Raw genomic sequence first — 18,969 nt, forward strand, 5'->3', positions numbered from 1 at the left:
ATACCGTCAATCATAATATAGTCCAAGACCGCTTTGAAATGTGTATCGGGAGTAAAGGCTTTGCACTTTCCTGGTTTACAACTTATCTCTCAGAAAGGACACATCGTGTAATTCATGGCAATGTGACCTTTGAGTGTTGTTAATGTCACTTGGGGAGTCCCGCAGGGATGGATGCTCAGCCCTTTATTGTTCACTATCTACCGTACCGTTTAGTACCTTCGAGTTCTTCCAAATCTTTGATATGGCACAGCAGACTTACTCCTGTAACCAACCCCAAAGACGACAACTCATCCAGACCACTATCAGCCCCCCCCCCCCCCCCCCCCCCCGTCGAGGAGAGACCTGGGGGGCGCCCACTAGGGGCGTCGCACACGGCGTAATTCAAGCAAGGACCATTACAGTATATTACTGCAGCTTACTGAGGAGCTGAGACTGTCTCGGTATATCTGTACGTCTGTATTATACTGCCCTCAGGTGGCCGGGGTCTGCACATGTGAAAGAACAATACAATGTCCATTGAATTGAAGCAGAAAATGTGGCAAAAAATGTCACTTCTTTCCACCCTCATTAATTATGGCATTACTGTATGTTTGTATGAAGTGTAATATTATGGAGTGCTATTTTGTTACAAAACACAAATTACACCATTTTTGGGGGGGGGGCGGCTGGAAAAGATTACCATCATTTCAATTCACGTCCTTGAGGAAATATCATTTGAGCGTTTTGAGTCATGAGCGTGGTTTTTGAACCAATGAAACTCGTATCTCAAGGCACCACTGTTCTAGACAGACGTGGAATTGGAGATAGTGAAATTTGTGGGTTTTGGCATAGAAAGTGGGCGGAGCTTGACGCCTAAGTTTGTCGATTCCCCGCAAAACGCGAAGCTCTCCAAACTCTGCTCCAAAGTTTTGATCTTGAAGTGTTTGACGAAGAGATGTTCCGAACCTGCATTCCTCCCACACAAACGCTCTCATCCTCTGGTCTGACTGTAAACACGGCAGGCAATAGCCAACTCATCGCTGCATTCCAGGCAGACGGTGAACGCAGCGCCAAAATAAATCACGAACAACAAATGAGCGAGAGGATGACATTTCGTGTTGAGTGATGATCGGAATTTGACAGAGTGGGAGCAAGAACACTTTCTTTTCAGTGATGGCTGCGGGAGAGCAAATCAGGGCCTTTTCAAACTTTTACAGATTGTTTTTTTTTTGTAATGTCAAGACAAGCATTTTGGAGATTTATATGGGAGATTAAACAGGCTACGAGAACCTTATTGATAAACATCACAAGATGGTTAGGTTAAGACTCAAGGATGTCTGACCCAACATGGCCAAAGCAGTTCAAAAGGATTATTGTTCGATGCAACGACTATTTCAACAAACAAATGACTTTAATTACAGTTACACTGCCCCCAGGTGGACAAGGAGCACACAGCAGAGGGAGCGGCACAAAGTCCATTGAATTCATCATCATCATCATCAGAAAGCTTTTTCTTCACCATTTTCTGTCATGGTGTAAATTAAAATTGTATGTATCCAAAGTACTAGCGGTATCAGTACTCAGTATCGGTATTGGTGAGGACTCAAAAGTGAATACTCATAAAGTGGTCCAATCATTTCCTTCGTCCTGCCAACAAGTGGCTGCGACGTGGACGACAGGCGCACTTTGAGGGGGTAGAGGAGGGGACTGCGTCTCTCTCTCTCTCTCTCTCTCTCTCTCTCTCTCTCTCTTCCTCTCTCCATCTCTCTGCGTCTCTCCTGCGCTCCCCATCCAAAGTCGTCCGTGATCGAGCGCGGAGGTCCGGTGGAGTTCGCGGACGTGTTCGCGACTCGCTTCCAAGTGACAGGGGAGCATGATGATGATGATGATGAGGAGGATGAGGATGAGGAGGAGGTGGCGAGGCGCGTGAGCGATGCCGCGTTAAAAGACGTCCTCGTGTGGATATAAATCTGTTCCTGCATGAAGTTCCCATATGCAACATCAACAAGGTCGGTGCTCCCCCCACCCACCCCTCCTCCTCCTCCTCCTCCTCCTCATCCTCATCTATCTCCTTCTTGTCGCTATGATTCTGTTTAATTTACTCTCATGATGACACGTGCCATTAAAAAATGCGCATAAACAAAGTGACACACGGGCACGGTGCAACTTTGACAAATAAAAATGGGCATTTTTATGATTTGTGTTGTCCCCCCCCCCCCCCCCCCCCCCCCCCATAACTGCAGCAGCTGTCAGTGTGTGTGTTTGCATAATTCCAGTGAGCCCAGTATCGTGTCATTATTATTTGTTGAACTAGCCCTTTACACCAGAGGGATGGCTGGAGGCTGCAGAAACAATGTAGATACTGCGGTAACATGCAGCACCATTTCACTACTCTGTGTGTGTGTGTGTATATATATATATATATATATATATATATATATATGTGTGTGTGTGTGTGTGTGTGTGCGCTCGTGCGCCATAAGTGCATTAATATGATTATGCTACGGGGAAACGGTCAGTTGTGTTCAATTGCTCATGTACCATTTACATTGGCCGTTTAGTCCAAATTTGGATCCGATGTGGATTCAACCAATTTTGACACTGAAGCTGTAGTAGTACGATGTTTCAAGATAGAAGAGAAATAAATCTAGTAATTTAACAGTAATCAATTAGATCAAGAATCGAGTTTTTGCTTTGAAAAAACAATATGATTCCTGGCACCTTAGTGGTATTGTATACTAGCAGCTAACAGTAGAAGCAATTCTAACGAGAGTTCCAAGAACTTTTTGAAAAATCCCATTCACTGACTTTTTCTCCCCAGGAACTACAAGTGTCAAGTTGTAAAAGTTCTTGACAATTCACCTGATTCTTTGACATTTTTATTTCACAGAACTATAGAAATGTGAAGAGCTACAAGTCCCTGGAACTTTACAGCTATGGTATCCCAACGATGAAACGCCACAGTCCAACTCAAGTTCCAGGGACCGTTAGTTCTCGACATTTGCACTTTCTGAAAATAACCGGGAAAGAATCGAAGCATTTGCACCAAATGTTTGTAGTTTCTTGTAGTTTCTGGGGAAAAAATGGGTTCAAGAGTCAGAAAAAGTAAAAGTTATTAGAACTGAAGAATAATATCCTGATTAGAACCTTTTAGTTCCCGGAACTAATCATAACCCTAAAGCTAACCAATGCCAGTTTCCGCCAAATGTGCCAGGAAGATTTAGTTCTTGGTGCTACAATCAAAGGTTGCATTTACTGGTAACACAAGCATCAAGAACTACAGGTTCCTGGAACTTCAGGGGGAAATGATGTTATTGGTTTCCAATCAGATTCCAATCAGGGGTCAATTCATTGAGTTATTCTGGGAACAATCTACCAGGATTTATTGCCAAATATCTGTTTACGTAGACACAGATCCTGTTTCAAAGACACGAGGCTGCACACAAACTTTAAAAAAAAAAAACAGTGGCACTTTTGTTGCCTTTTAAGGGGACTGCAATGCACTGCACTCGCTTGTTTTCTTGACTTTGTTGATTCATGACTTTATCGTTCACTTTATTGCCCTCGCAGACATTTCCTTCTTAGGACACTTTGCCACCGGGGTGGGCAACACCAACAACAACAGAAGGAAAAAAAAAAAAAACGTGCTCGAAGCATCTTTGCTTTTGTAGCGGCGGTCGCCAGGCAACCGCAGCTGCTGTCAATCAATTAGCAAGCGTAATGATGTTTACGTCTGGACGAACTCGGCCCGCCTGTCAATCAGCGCGCTGCCCGGCGGCCTCCAGCAGCTAACCCTAATGTCATTACTAGCGCCGCTAATTGGAATTAGTTTGGCAGTTCAATTGTTGACATAGAACAAAAAAGGATTAAGAGATTAAGCACTCAGCTTTGATGGGGATGGTTTCTTACAGCAATTTTCTGCATATTAGCAAGCCAGATTGTTACAATATTCTGATATTTTTCAAGTTCGTTCATCTCCTGTTCTGTACAATGTGACTTTTTAAAAAATAACCTAAGCTTTTTTCTCTTCCCCCATTGTTTCCTGGTTGGACTTTCTACAGCTAACCCAATAGCTGCATTTCTAGCTAAGGTTCCTGGACGCTTGAGTTCTTTTAGGCTGAAAGTTTCAGAGACTTTGACAATAAACACATCCACCTAAAGTTCCACAAACTTTGAGTTCTTTTATCTGAATCTTGGAGCCGTTTGTTTCCAGGAGCTCCATGTATGAAAAGTTAAAATTTCCTGAAGCTTTTGAGTTCTTTTGATCCTTGGACCCTGATTTTTGGTGGAAATGCTGAAAATGTGGTTATTGTTAAACATGCGGCTAACCAAGAGTCGCATATCTACCTAAAGATCCAGGAACTTTTAGCACTTGATTCATGTAGTACCTTGAAATAAACAGGTCGAAGAATTACAAAAAAGAATGGTTTACAATAGCTGCATTTCCACCTAAAGTTCCAGGAACCTTTAGTTCTTGGTGCTGTTTCATGGCTCTAAAAGGTTCCAACCAGATCCCTTTTGTTTGAACCCTTCAAATTCTGGAAACACAACTGTCAAGAAGTTAAGGTTCCTGGAACTTTAGGTGGAAGTGCAGCTATCGGTTATCTGTTTGGTTACAATTGAGGCATTTCCACCTAAAGTTCCAGGAATGTTTAGTTATTGTCACTGTTTTTCGTGGAACTAAAAGGATCAAACCCGACCTCTTTTGTTCTCACCCTTTTATTTCCCAGAACTACTAAGTGTCAAGAACTAACATTTCCTAGAACTTCAGATGGAAATGGGGCTCTTGGTTCGCTGTAGGTTAAGGTTCGTCACAACAGTCACCAGGCAACCGCGAATGCCATCAAATAACATTTTTCATTTGGCCTTAGGACGACTCCCTCCGGCCTGGCGGCATCTCTTAGCATCCGTTAGCGGGTCTCAGCGTCTGTAAGCGGGTGTTGGCGAGGGGGCGGGGCCATGTCCCAGCTGTACTACCGCCGCTCGGACAGCTCGTCGTACCGCGACCGCATCCCGCTCAGGATCGTGCGGGCCGAGTCGGAGCTGTCGGCGCTGGAGAAGGCCTACCTGGGAGCCGTGGAGAAGGGAGACTATGCCAGCGTCAAGCAGGCCCTGCAGGTGAGGCATTGCGAACCAGCGTTTACCGCAAGGGTCTTCTTCATAACATTTTTGGGGACCTCAGCTACCCTGAACCTCTCCGGTCACGTATCTTTTACAAAACCAGCGTGGTCCTTACCCAGTAAGCTGTCGGTTGCTTTCCAGGAGGCCGAGATCTACTTCAAGATCAACATCAACTGCATCGACCCGCTGGGCCGCACGGCGCTGCTCATCGCCATCGAGAACGAGAACCTGGAGATCATCGAGCTGCTGCTGAGCTTCGGCGTGTACGTGGGCGACGCCCTGCTGCACGCCATCCGCAAGGAGGTGGTGGGCGCCGTCGAGCTGCTGCTCAACCACAAGAAGCCCAGCGGCGGCATGCAGGTGGGCGCCAATCCCACCCGCGGACGACATGAAATAGAACGGAAAGAATTGAACAGTATCGTGATTTCATGCTTGAATTCAATGGATTGCGCGAGGTGCCAGACGCAGAAGCGTTTCTAGAACCCATGGGGGCCCCCTCGAAACATAAAAGGCCACTTTGTTTTGGAATCAAACTCATTTTTTTGTACTGAAAGAAGAGGTTCTACTTCTTTTAGGTAGCTTCACTGCTTACATTCACAGAACGCAATATTTTGTGGGTCTCCAGAGATCAGTCAAAATGCTCTAAAACGGTTGGGAATACAGGTTATTCAGCAGGCAGTGAACGAGGTAACGACGTGCTTGAAAAAAAAAGAAAATAAAATCCCTTGCGTGTTCCTTATCTGCCGCACGTGTGCCGCTCACACGTTTTCCGTGTCTCAATCCCTCCTTCGTCAGCAGAGGCCCACCCCAACATTTCAGCTCTAAATGTTCTTTTTGAAGCATTGTGGTCCTGAATGGAAGCAAAAAAAAAAAAAACCCAGAAAAGCTGAACATGAATGCAGAGACAAAAGAGAGCGCGCTCCGCTTTGAGGCGGCCAGACATTTGCCGTGTGATCTCCCGGCTAGAACATTTCCTCTGGACACTAAACACGCGTGCGCGCCAGTAAAATAGATCAATGCGGTCCTGGCCCGCCGCATTGATGAGAGTCGACGTCTGTCTGCGCAACCATCTGCCACTTCTGTTGTCTTTGCTTTATTAGGAAGATTTTTTTTTGTACTGGGTTCATAACAAGCAGGCTGGAAATGAGCACTTAAAAACAGCCTGTAAAAATGGAACAGAGTTCGAGAGAGCAGTTTTGGTTCTTACCCTGACACGGCACAATAACAGCTGTTGAGAATTTCTGTGACATTTGCTGCCGCAGCCACCTTGTGCTGGATGCAGTTAAAAACTGAATAGGATTGCAGAGAGTTTTGAGAAGTTGTGAGCATGTTGTCGCGTTCCGACTAAGTCGGGTTCTTGCCTTGACGTGCACGGCACAGTAAGAGCTTCTGGTTTTGAGGAAGATCTCTTGACAATTTTGGGGACGTTTGCAACCGCACAAAGCTTCCTTTGCTAGCTTGTCCCGGATGCGGTTAAAAATGAACCGCGTCAAAAAGAGACTCCCGAGAGTTTAGACGGAATCAGTTTTCAAAGTGACAAAGCAGTTTTTTCCCCCCTCCTTGGACTTTGTAAGCACTGACCAATGAATGCCCTCCACGAATTCTGCCCGGCAACAAGTGGCTGCAAAGACTTTTGAGATGAATCGCCAATGTTTCTTTGGTGTCTGTTTGACGTACGATTTAATCCTACCGCGCTTTTCCTGCTTATCCGCCTGTTAAGTGGTTGGTAGCAGAGCAATTTTTCCCTTTTAAAAGCGCTGCCGGCCGTCATAAATTTCATCATAAGGGAAACATTTTCGCACTAAATTGGGTCAAACGTTATTTTCATTCAATGGTGCGATGCTTGGGTTATGGGCAAAGCATTTTTGTATTTTACATTTGTTATAAGTGGCAGGGGGAAAGAGAAGAAAGAGACGGAGGCATTTTTTTGCTCAGGATACTAAGAGATAAAAGGGAAATGTTGTAATAAATAGAAACAAAGATTTCCCATCAAATATATCCCACCACTAATAATAATACATTCCAATTGTTTTCACCCTAAGTGTAATTCTTTTCTTTGTAAAATAAGATTTTGATCCTCTTATTATGTATACATTTTCTATAATATTTAATTCAACAGTTGACGAAAAATCTGTGATGAATATGAATGTTTAATGTCAAATGTAATATTTAACAAAAAAAGTATAATATATATAATCATTAATCCCACCCTGATGAAATATTTAAAAATCAATATTTAAATAAAAAACTACATTTATTCATTCCAATTGTTTATTTTCCCAGTGTAATTCTTATTAATATTATTATTATTTCTAATTCCTATGTAATATTTACCCCCCAAATTAAAACCCTAATAATTATACATTCCTATTATTATTTTCCATAACTGTAAAGTTTTCCGCAAAAGAAAAAGGTTAGTAAATATAAAATGTAATATTTGATTAAAATATTTTTAATCACCACCAGTTTCACCCTGATGAAATATTACAAAAAAATCTTTACAGCCTTTTAAAAATCATTAAATATTTGTATTATTTACTTCTAATGTAAAATTTGTTTATGTCACACAAAATAAAAAGGGTATTATAATATAAGTCAAATGTAATTACCTCAAATGCACAATTGAATTAAAAAATATATTTTTAAAAAACGCACTTTGGCTAGTGGTGGTGTCTTTTTCTATGATGTGAAATCAACGTGGCTATGGGAGCAAATTTCTGCGGGGTCACCGGATGGAAGCGCCGACTAAAAGTTGTCTAAAAACTAAACGTTTTCTAAAAGCTCGGAGGTCGTCCATCTCTGCCGTGACCTTGCTCTGAGTCACGATGTCAACTCACACTCTTATCTGCCGCACGCATTAAGCTTATCTACGCTTTCCCGCTCGCTCCCTTTTCACGCTCCATCTGATAAAAAGCCTTGGCGCCCTATTAAGTGGCTCTGCAGCTACAGCGGCAAGCGGACGTGTGCTCCTGCTGGATATCGCGGGAATTACTTCTTTATTGACCCTGCTGGCGAGGTGTGAAGAGAGCTCGAAAAAGTTGCCATTTTTAGACCTCAAAACCTTGAAAAATACTTGCACTCCAAGTACCACCATCATCGCCAAGATTAAAATACAGGAGCAAATAGGCCTAAGTGTTCATCAAAAACAAGGCAGAGATTTTAGTCCTAAAAAAGTATATTTAATAATTTTGTAATCCGCTGTAACATTATGCACAATCTGAACATTAACACTGCGCTTAAATATAGGAAAATAATCAACTCTACATAACCACTGGCAGCCCTCCAAGTTAAAATGCATATTTGACCTCAAAAGCTGTCAATGGCAGTGAATGAGTTACAAATATTATCCAAACATTACTGACAAATCTTAAATTCATTCTATTAAAATTTAAAGAGTTCAAGCACAAATGATTTGGTAAATTAAAAAAAAATATATATATATTTCTGGTTTTCAGGTTAAAGCAAATAATTATCATTTAGGGTATTCCAAGTTATTATAAATGAAGCAACTGATAGGATCATTTGGAAATAAAAATCCAATTTTTATTGAAAAAGTCTTTCAAAGAAATTTTTGATGTCATTTTATTGCAAAACCAGACAACTCCATGAAATAAATGTCATTGATTAATTTTCAGTTCTATAAGATTACGTGTACTTCAAAGATAAATACAACTGAACTTTTCTTTTTCGATGAACTGTGCTTAACAAATGTAAGGAACATTTCTTTTTCTCACTGGACCATCTAACTGCACTCACAGCATTCAAGTTTCTCTTCTCTGATGCTGAGAATGCTTTGACGACAAGCTTTGCTGGCTTTTCCATAACAATCCACAGGGCGATTTATTAGGGACAGCATCTAATGAGATCTAATACAAAGACAAATTCTGCCTTAACAAAGATAATAATTAGCATGCTGCTAATGAGAGCTAATTAGAGCAGTTGACTAATTTGGATCAGGAACAAATTGTACGCTTTTGTGGGCTTCACACCTTCTGAATATGCCTGCGTTTTGTCATTAGCGTTCATGCATTATTCATCGGGAAAAATAATGGAAAAGGCCCTATTTTGCAATGGAAATTCTTGCAGCAAAATCCGCCACCCCAAAAAAGCTTTTGCATGAACAAACAGTAATTGCAATCTATGACTTGCTGCTCGCAAGGGACTCGCTAATTAACGTTTTCAGGATGGGATCATTGAAACACAGTAAATTTGATCAGTCGCCACCTTGTGGAGTTGACTTGGTTGAGTTTCCTGGTTTATGGTGAGTCATCAGAGCAAGCGATTGGACAAACTCTTCAGGGGGAGACCATCATTCCTGTTTTTTTTTTTTGTTTTTTTGTTTTTTTCTGGCATTGGTTCCTGAGACTTTTTTTTGTGGGTCTACTCTTGATAGACATGCCTGCCAAATTTCATGTTTAGTGCAACTGGTCTCGGGGGCTGAATTTTCAAAAAAGGTTGACGTTTCCCACAGTTCTCCGAAATGGCCGAATTGACCCTAGAATGGCCAGTGCAAAGCAAAATGGCTGACTTCCTGTGTCTTCACAGGCATTGGGTTTTTTCGAGACCGTTTTGTGCGTCGACTCATGTCCACCAAATTTCATGTTTCTAAATGAAACCGGCTACGGTGACTAGATTTTCCAAAAACCCCCAAAGTCAAACCAGGGTGTGTACCTAATGAAGTGCCCTGTTGTGACTTGTCCCTTAAAGGTTCCTCCCATCCTACTGGACAAGCAGTTCTCGGACTTCACGCCCGACATCACGCCCATCATCCTGGCGGCGCACACCAACAACTACGAGATCATCAAGCTTCTGGTGCAGAAGGGTGTATCCATGCCGCAGCCGCACGAGGTGGGGCCGACATGCACCCCCGCACGCCCCCTACACCCGAGTCAGCGCTTTGGCCCGACTTCCTCCAGTATATCTCAACCCAGCGCGACCAGCTTGATTTAGTGCCCGGCGTACCTTGAAGTGTTTCCATTTCGATCCGGTCGTATGGCTGGAAAAGCTGCTGGCTGGCAACACGTTAATAAAATTATTTGGTGGCTATGTTTTATGGATATGCTGAATTTGAGTCGCCAAAACAAAATCAAGTCAAAACGTAGGTGAGAGCACACTTTCCTACGGCCCAAAAAACGTACGTTAGTTCATTTGTTGGTTTGTTCGCTGAAGAAAAAATGGTCTCGATGATGATGTTTACAAAGAGATTTACGTTGGGTTCATTGAAGGCTCACCTCTCGGGATGGAAGTTCAACGGTTGAATGTGCGTGTGTGTGTGTAGGTACGCTGCAATTGCGTGGAGTGCGTGTCGAGCTCGGACGTGGACAGCCTGCGCCACTCTCGTTCGCGCCTCAACATCTACAAGGCGCTGTCCAGCCCGTCCCTCATCGCCCTCTCCAGCGAGGACCCCTTCCTCACCGCCTTCAGGCTCAGCTGGGAGCTGCAGGAGCTCAGCAAGGTAACCGTCGCTATCTGGAGCTCGCCCGAGTCCTTAGGAGAAACCTGATGGTATTACAACAGGTAGACCTGGAGGAGGGTAGGTCCAGGTACCGCGGTATAATGCCGGGCTCTTTGGTTTCAGGTGGAGAACGAGTTCAAGTCCGAGTACGAGGAGCTGTCTCAGCAGTGTAAGGAGTTTGCCAAAGACCTCCTGGACCAGACCAGAAGCTCTAGAGAACTTGAGATGATCCTCAACTACAGAGATGACGTCAACCTACTGGAGGAGGAAGGCAACGGAGACCTGGCCAGACTTAAGTTAGCCATCAAGTACCACCAAAAAGAGGTATCATTGACAACCTCATGACATCGTCAACTCGCACCTGTCGATATCAACTCTTTATAAACTCATGACAATCATTTCCTCATTAATTAAGCATCCTTCCATCGCACAAATGAGAAACAATCCACTTTATTATGCGATCAAAAGTGTGTGTGTGAGCGATGATCGGATCGTCTGAAATGGGAATTTTCATCAGAAAACATCGAGTCGGGTGTACAATGAGCCTCGCGTCTCCACGATAAAAGTGCGCAGCCGAAGTCTCTGGACGCACGATGAGGTTCGCTCTGTGGGAAATGACCTCAGACTCACAGAGAGGGAAATAACAATCATTTCAGGCTCGTTTCTCGTTTCTCGTTTCTCATGCTCGCCGCGTCCTGTCCGTGCTGAGAGCTCTCATAAACACGCCGTGCAGTTTATGCGGCACTATAATAGAAATGTCAAAGTGAGTCACGAGGAGATCGTTGATGACCTTCTGGAAAAGACTCAAATGCGCGATGAATTGATCAGTCGTAGCCTCACAATGTAACGTTTTCATGCCCGCCTAAACGGGCTGCTCGACAATTAGAAACATGAGTTAAGACGCGAAGGGAGTGACGGCTGCTGCAGCGTGTTGAACTGAAAACGACTTCAATTCAGAGTCCCATTCTTTTCAGTGCACATACAGGAAGTACAAATGTGGGCATCCTAAATGGGCTGTGGTAGAAGATGAAACGGGAAGTCAACGAAATTTGCTGCAGTGTGTGGAACTAACAACAAACACAAATGTGTGTTTTAGTGTGTATACAGCAAATGTAAAATGGAATGAGATGCCCCGGGCTTCGCTGCCTCAACGCGGTGCGGTACAATTAGAAACCTGAAACGAGTGAACTTTGGCGACATGAGAATGTGCGATGAAGGCTATTGATTGTCATAGCATCATGACGTTGAGTCGAGGACATTTTGAGGTTAGGGTTTTATGAGATTATGAAGTCTGATGTTTTACTTTGAGGGGTCTGAGGTTAAGCAATTATTAGGTTATAATCTAGGGATTGTGACACACATGAGGGAGGGCGTGATGTGATTTCAAGTGACAATTGTTTGTGGTCAAAGCGACATGAGAATATGAGATTACGAGTTGTAAAATGCTCAAGTACTGTGAAGTCAGCGAATGCGATGTTGCGAAGTGACAGGAGGTGACACGGCCCGGCGTCGCAAGGCTGTTGATCGGGTTACGAGATCATGAGATTGAGTCGTCAGCCGTCGAAAACGGCAAAGGAACACCAAAGACAGCGCGGTGCTCCTTAACAAGAGAGAAAGGTCCCGAAGTGAACATCACATGTGATCAAGCGCAAATGAAAGTAATCCCGCCGAGGCCAGGCGAGAATCTGCTCTTTTAACGCTGATTTGATCTTTTTTATCTGACGCTTCACTGCTTCCGTCGAGCGCACGTCCACGCGGGCAGAGCGTAGCCTCATATCGTCGGCATATAACGCCATCCCGTCATAGTCTCATCCTCTCATGTCGACAGTCTGACTGACGTCGCTGGGCGTGCTTCACTTCTGAGACATTTTGCCGTTGCTTTTCACTTTTCTTCTCAACTTTTGTGTCCCTTTGACATTTTTACGTCTAGAAACGTGAGTCACTCCGCTCGCGTGTGCACGCGCACCGACTGGAATTGGCAGCCCTTGTTGCCATGGTAACCAGGCTGCAGAGTCGATGCGGGTCGACGCTTTGTGGCTCTGCTCTCGTGGCTCGACTTCTCAGCGTGTGCGTGTGTTTTGTGCGCGTTTATCAACCCTCTGCCACCTCAAACTAGAATCTCACTCGGGCGAGAGCAGACCTCCGCCAAGGCCAAAAACCCTCCGAAACTCAAATTGTGACGTGCCGGGCCGTAGTGTTCCACTCCAGTCGTGTAGGGGGCAGTAAACATTTGGGATTTGTCACCACAGCTGGATCTGGTGGGTCACTGCACCACTTGGCCCCCATGCAAGTGGACTGTGACGCACATTTATACAGAAAAATTGGATGAAAAATCACAACCTGCTGGGCCATACTTTTCCACTCCAGTCCTGTAGGGGGCAGAAAACAGAACTGTTTTTTCACCTGAATTGCACTCAAATTGACTAGTTTCCTCCTTTTCTGTCTGATTCATTTGATTGGTGGAAAAAAAGTAGCGTGTTATACTGTTCCACTCCCAATGTAGGAGAGTGACCCACCAGATCTACGTAGACAGGTTTCTTCCTCGCGTCTTAACGGTTTGGTCGTAGAAATCTCAACCTGCTGGGCCATTTTTTTCAACTCCAATCCTGTAGGTGGCAGTAAACAACAAGTTGTTTTCCCCCCACTAGATCGGAACTAAATTTGACTTGTTTCTTCCTTGTCAGTCCAGCTTGTTTGGTTGAAAATGACAACGTGCCGGACCTTAATATCCCTCTCCAGTCCTGTAGGGGTCACCAAACAGCACACTTAATGTTACGCTGTCCTGATGTGTTTTCAGTTTGTAGCGCAGCCAAACTGCCAACAGCTGTTGGCGTCGCGCTGGTACGACGAGTTCCCAGGCTGGCGGCGGCGCCACTGGGCCGGCAAGTTCCTGACGTGCATCTTCATCGGGTTCCTGTACCCGGCGTTCGCCCTGTGCTACCTCACGGCCCCCAAGAGCCGCTACGGGCTGTTCATCCGCAAGCCCTTCATCAAGTTCATCTGCCACACGGCGTCCTACATGTCTTTCTTGTTCCTGCTGCTGCTCGCCTCGCAGCACATCGTCACCACCGAGCAGGACCGTCAGGGTCCGGCGCCCACCACCGTGGAGTGGATGATCCTGCCCTGGGTGCTGGGTGAGTCCGGCATAACGTCGGGACAGCCTCGTAATCTCACAGGATCAACCGCAGAATATCCTCATTTGACAAAGCATTTCATTATAATCAGCAGCATAATCTCTTTTCATCAGTGGCACCTCACTTCATGGAATTATAATCTCAAACTTCACAGACACAACCTCATGATCTCCTAACATGACGATCTCAAAGCCTTGCAGTAGAACCCGATTGCCACATAACCCCACCACATCATAATCTCACGTCCCCTCATCTCATCAACGGCTCGTGACCGTCTTTCCGTGCGTCTTTGAAGGCTTCATCTGGGCCGAGATCAAGCAAATGTGGGACGGGGGTTTCCAGGAGTACGTCCACGACTGGTGGAACCTGATGGACTTTGTCATGAACTCTCTGTACCTGGCCACCATCTCCCTCAAGATCGTAGCCTACACCAAGGTAACCCCTCGCCCAGCTCCACAATTGACGTTCCTCCCATTCATTGACTTCTTCTTGTCCTACTTCTTGTTTCAGTACAGTGGTAGTAAGCCGCGGAACCAGTGGGAGATGTGGCACCCGACACTGGTCGCCGAGGCCGTGTTCGCCATCGCCAACATCTTCAGCTCCCTGCGTCTCATCTCGCTCTTCACGGCCAACTCCCACCTGGGACCCCTGCAGATCTCCCTGGGCCGCATGCTGCTGGACATCCTCAAGTTCCTCTTCATCTACTGCCTGGTAACACCACCGTTTCGCTCGTAGATTATGGAGACATATTAAGTAGCAATGTCTGTCCCCCCTGCAGGTCCTGCTGGCCTTTGCTAATGGCCTGAACCAGCTCTACTTCTACTATGAAACCAAAGCCTCGGATGAGAGGGGCAAGTGCAAGGGCATCCGATGCGTGGAGCAGAACAACGCCTTCTCCACGTGAGTTGAGAAGCTCCTGCTGGCTGCATCGTCACACTTCCTCAGCATCATAACATGACGTCATGATTTGAAACGTCTCATTCAGCCTTTTCGAGACGCTGCAGTCTCTATTCTGGTCCATCTTCGGCCTGATCAGCTTGTACGTGACCAACGTGGACGCCGACCACCAGTTCACCGAGTTCGTGGGCGCCACCATGTTCGGCACGTACAACATCATCTCCCTGGTGGTGCTGCTCAACATGCTCATCGCCATGATGAACAACTCCTATCAGCACATCGCGGTGAGAAATGAAAAGAACCACTTCGCAAAAGAATCCACGGAGTTAACAAAACAAATCCACGGAACCGTTTGTGGCAGGACCACGCGGACATCGAGTGGAAGTTCGCCAGGACGAAGCTGTGGATGAGTTACTTCGAGGAGGGGGCCACCCTGCCCCCGCCCTTCAACATCGTGCCCAGCTCCAAGTCCTTCTGGTACCTCGTCTGCTGGGTCAAGACTCGAGCGTGCCGGGCGGACGGCGACGCACGACGCGACACCATCGGCACGCTCGGGGTAACCGATGGTCTGACCGGAAATCTGATGATTGCGACCGGTGGCGGCTTTTAACTGTCCTCAAGGCGCCGCTGTAGTGTAAAGAGGAAATGTGTTTTGTCTCCCGTGCAGAAGCGAGCTGCGGAGAACCTGAGAATAAACCATCAGTACCAGGTGAGTGCTGCCCCTTTTGTGCGTGCGTGTGTGTCTGCGTGTGTGTGTGTGTGTGCGTTTCCATCTGCTGCTGGAAGACATTAGTGATGACTCATAGCACAACTCAGTGGAGTGTGTACTTCTATTTGTGTGTCTCTGTGGGGGGAATTCGTCTTTTTCTTCTTCTTCCGCGCCGATCGCCGCTCCTCTCCCGCTTAACGGACCGTGATGTTTCCACGGAAACGAGCGGCGCCGAGTTGAAAAAGGCGCTGATGACCTCTGGTTTGTGCGCGTGCGCAGGAGGTGCTGAGGAACCTGGTGAAGCGCTACGTGGCCGCCATGATCCGAGACGCCAAGACGGAGGAAGGCCTGACGGAAGACAACTTTAAGGTGAACAAGAAAGGCCGCGTATACCGAAAAGGAGTCGGTCTGTGACCAAGCGCAAGCAGTCCGGAAAAGAACCACCGTGGCAAATTATGTGTGACCCAAAAGCCTGAAAGAGAAGCGCAGAATCAGACTCTTGACAGCTGTCTGTTACTAAAACACTTGAAAAAGAAGTGCAGATTGAGAGTGCTTCACAAAAACGGTCTTAAAAAGAAGCACACAGTCAGTTACAGTAGCGTGCTGCACAAAAGGCTGAAGAAGAAGCACGTTACTGACCTTGTGGGGAAATGGGGGAGAGAGCCATGAGCTTGAAAAAGAAGCACAGAAAGAGAGCGTGACAAAACGTCCGGAACAAGAGTCTGAAAAAGAAGCACAGAGTTAGACCACTACAAAAAAAGTCAGGGGAAAAAAGCGCACAGTCACAGTCGTTTCCTACACAAAATCCTGAAAAAAGAAGCACAGCGTGAAAGCGTGACCAAGTGTGCTCCGAAACAGAAAGAGGCACAGAGTGAGAGGATGGCAAAAGTATCGCAAAAAACAAAACAAAAAAAGAAGCACATGACAAAAAAGAAAAACAGAAGGAGAGCGTGACAGTTGTATGGTGCCCAAAAGAAGCACAGAGTAAAAGCAAGTCAAAGGGTGCGACAAAAATGTTTGAAAAAGAAGCACAGAGTGGGTGCGTGACCAAATATACCACAAACATCCTGAAAAAGAAGCACGGAGGAAACGCGTGACAATAGTATGTAGCGTGTCGACATCTGAAAAAGAAGCGTCACAAAGTGTGCTCCCAAAACGTTTGAAAACATCGCACAAAAAAAAGGCCTGAAAAAGAAGCACAGAGTGAGTGCATGACAGTAGTATGCAATATAGAAGAAGCCTGACAAAAAAAGCACTTGGGATTTGAAAATCAAAATGCTTTTGTGCGGCAGGAGCTGAAACAGGACATCTCCAGCTTCCGCTACGAGGTTATGGGCATGATGAAGACGGGGAGGCCCGGCCTGCCGGGCGGGCGGGACGGCGGCGTGGCCTTGGGCGCCGTCGGCCCGTCGGACTCCGCCCTGGCTTACCCCAACGCCTCTCTCAAGATGGCCTCCTACGCTCCGACCAAGTGCAAAGTCAACCGATTCAAGATGGCCGCCTCCCTCCTCCACCGGGTGGCATCGGGCGCCAGGACCCCCGAAGCCCCCAACGGGCTCCCCAATGGCGCGACCCCTTCGCTGGGCGATGTTCCGAGCTTCCCTAAAGACAGCGGCGACTTTGCTCTGTTTCACAATCGCCACTGCTGCGGCGCCGCCCACCGCCCGGAGTGCGCTGCCCACCAGGCCGGCCCCGCAGAACTTGCCAGAAAAATGTACTCTTTATCGGAGGAGGCGGAGGAGGAAGAAGAGGCTGGAACCAGTCTGGACGTCAGAGGCGAGCAGGAAGATGAGAGCGTTGCCTGAACTTTGACGCCTTGTCAATCAAAGCGGGTTGACCTTCAGCGAGAGCCTCAAGGAAGCGGCGGCCGTTTGTGACGCTCGGAAAAGTCCGGTCCAGTCTCGCAGAGGCGGCACGTGGTTTTCTGTTTGCCACGTTAACAAAAACACAAACGTAACGCCGATGTATGCGGCCGGCCACGTAGTTTTGAAACCCGAGAGAAACAACTATTAGCTCAAATGCTAACATTATGCTACGACACGAGAGGCCGAAAAGCTATCCGGTCGCTTTTCGTTTTTGTGCACTTTACTCCAATGACTCCGATCGTTGTCCGTCGCTGGTTTCTATGCAACAAAAAGATCAGAGGCTGCGCTTTCCACGCCCACCACAGGTGGCGCCCTTTCCCGAACGTGAAGCAAAGGAGAGTAACAACAACTTTTTCATTCAGACTCGTCACTTGTTCAATGTTTTTAAATGGTGAAAAGTCAATAAACGGGAACATTTACAAACGTGTTGTTTATCACAATACTACGTCCTCACACATGATCATATATATATATATATATATGTATATATATATATGTATATGTATATACAGACTGTCATTTGAAGAAAAGAAGCAAGTTAATTCTTATGAAATGTTTTTGGGGAGAACGTCATAAACTTTCAATAACAACAACAACAAAAAACAGGGGGGAAAAAGGCACTTACTGGAACTTTGAAAAAAGAAATCTCAAAATTTAAAAGACAAAAATGAATATTTCAGACAAAAATACTTGAGGAAAGAAAGGTCATTCTTTAATTTGAAAGAAAAAGAATAGTTTTAATGAAAAAAGTATATTTTGGCGAAAATGAGTTATATATTAATATACTTTTATATATATATATATATATATATATATATTTTTTTTTTTTCAAAAAAAGTACAATATTTCAAGAAAAAATAAACAATTTATGAGTAAAAAAACGTCACATAATAATTGGAAAAAATATATATATATCGCTCCCCTCCCCCTCCCAAAATTATATTTCATATTTTGGAGAAAAAAGTCAGACATTTAGAAGAAGAAGAAGCTGAGAAAAAATATACACTTTCAAAAAAGAAAAATGGTGTAGAAAACGTTTTTTGAGAAAAAGTCATGTTTTTTTTAGGAAAGAAGTAATTTATATATATATATATATATATATATATATAAAAAAAACACTGGAATCTAACTATAAAGAATTTTTTCTTTGTATAAATTGTATACTTTGGAGAGCAACAGGCATATATTTTTCAGAAAAAAAATTTCCCCCCCAAACAAGTAAACTTTTCTCGAAAAAGTCAGAAAAAGAAAAAGATATATCCAAGAAAAAGTTGAAAATATTTCTAGAAAAAATATTACATTTTAGAAACCCCAAAATTTGATCTTTTTTAGGTTATATTTTTTTGAAGGACTTTTTTTAAATCAAAAATGTTTTTTTACACAAGTTCCTCTCTCAAAAACATAATGACTCCATATTCGAATGCAATTTTTGGACGTCACAGGCCACTGCACTTACAAATATTCACCCCTAGAGGGAGACGTCATAGCAGGATGGCCAAGCAAAGGTCACCAATCATTCATTTAATTGACTACATATATCATTCTAATCCATAATGTTCTGTACTTAAAAAAAATCATCATTTGGATTGACTGACACAAAAGAATATATCCATTCTCCATTATAATTGCTTGGGAGAGTTTTAAGGTTGCAGGAGGATATCGAAATGATAAATCCTGCTCATAAAAGTGCAAGGGTAATATATATATATATATATATTTTTTTTTAAGTCATAAAAGTAAAGGATAAAAAGGTCATAAAAGTGAAAAATAAAAGTCATAAAGTCCAAGTAATGAGCAGATGATCAGCTC

General features: G+C 44.7%; 1 protein-coding gene across 4 annotated transcripts; it reads left to right on the plus strand.

The window, feature by feature from the left end:
- Positions 1–1,220: 1,220 nt before the first annotated feature.
- On the plus strand, positions 1,221–17,383 carry LOC133467466 (short transient receptor potential channel 4-like). 4 transcript variants are annotated; one of them, XM_061752362.1, is made up of 16 exons: positions 1,226–1,988; positions 4,710–4,785; positions 4,851–5,097; positions 5,242–5,460; positions 9,808–9,948; positions 10,379–10,555; positions 10,679–10,879; positions 13,353–13,689; positions 13,985–14,124; positions 14,200–14,400; positions 14,468–14,589; positions 14,675–14,870; positions 14,948–15,142; positions 15,254–15,295; positions 15,575–15,664; positions 16,588–17,383. In XM_061752362.1, the coding sequence occupies exons 3-16, from the start codon at positions 4,939–4,941 to the stop codon at positions 17,098–17,100; spliced, it is 2,733 nt and encodes a 910-aa protein (XP_061608346.1). In that variant the 5' UTR covers positions 1,226–1,988; positions 4,710–4,785; positions 4,851–4,938; the 3' UTR covers positions 17,101–17,383. The 4 variants fall into 4 exon arrangements, with proteins under 4 accessions (XP_061608348.1, XP_061608346.1, XP_061608347.1 ...); XM_061752363.1 differs by having other exon boundaries at positions 4,710–4,775; XM_061752361.1 differs by lacking the exon at positions 4,710–4,785 and having other exon boundaries at positions 1,227–1,988.
- The last annotated feature ends 1,586 nt before the right edge of the window (positions 17,384–18,969 follow it).

Source organism: Phyllopteryx taeniolatus, chromosome 17 (genome assembly GCF_024500385.1).
Source record: "Phyllopteryx taeniolatus isolate TA_2022b chromosome 17, UOR_Ptae_1.2, whole genome shotgun sequence".
Taxonomy (NCBI): Eukaryota; Metazoa; Chordata; class Actinopteri; order Syngnathiformes; family Syngnathidae; genus Phyllopteryx; species Phyllopteryx taeniolatus.

Excerpts from the sequence above, each read along its gene's own strand:
- LOC133467466 (XM_061752362.1), top strand. The coding sequence starts at position 4,939 with ATGTCCCAGCTGTACTACCGCCGCTCGGACAGCTCGTCGTACCGCGAC. Across the intron at positions 9,949-10,378 it reads CCATGCCGCAGCCGCACGAG|GTACGCTGCAATTGCGTGGA; the intron begins GTGGGGCCGACA and ends GTGTGTGTGTAG. Across the intron at positions 15,296-15,574 it reads GAATAAACCATCAGTACCAG|GAGGTGCTGAGGAACCTGGT; the intron begins GTGAGTGCTGCC and ends GCGCGTGCGCAG.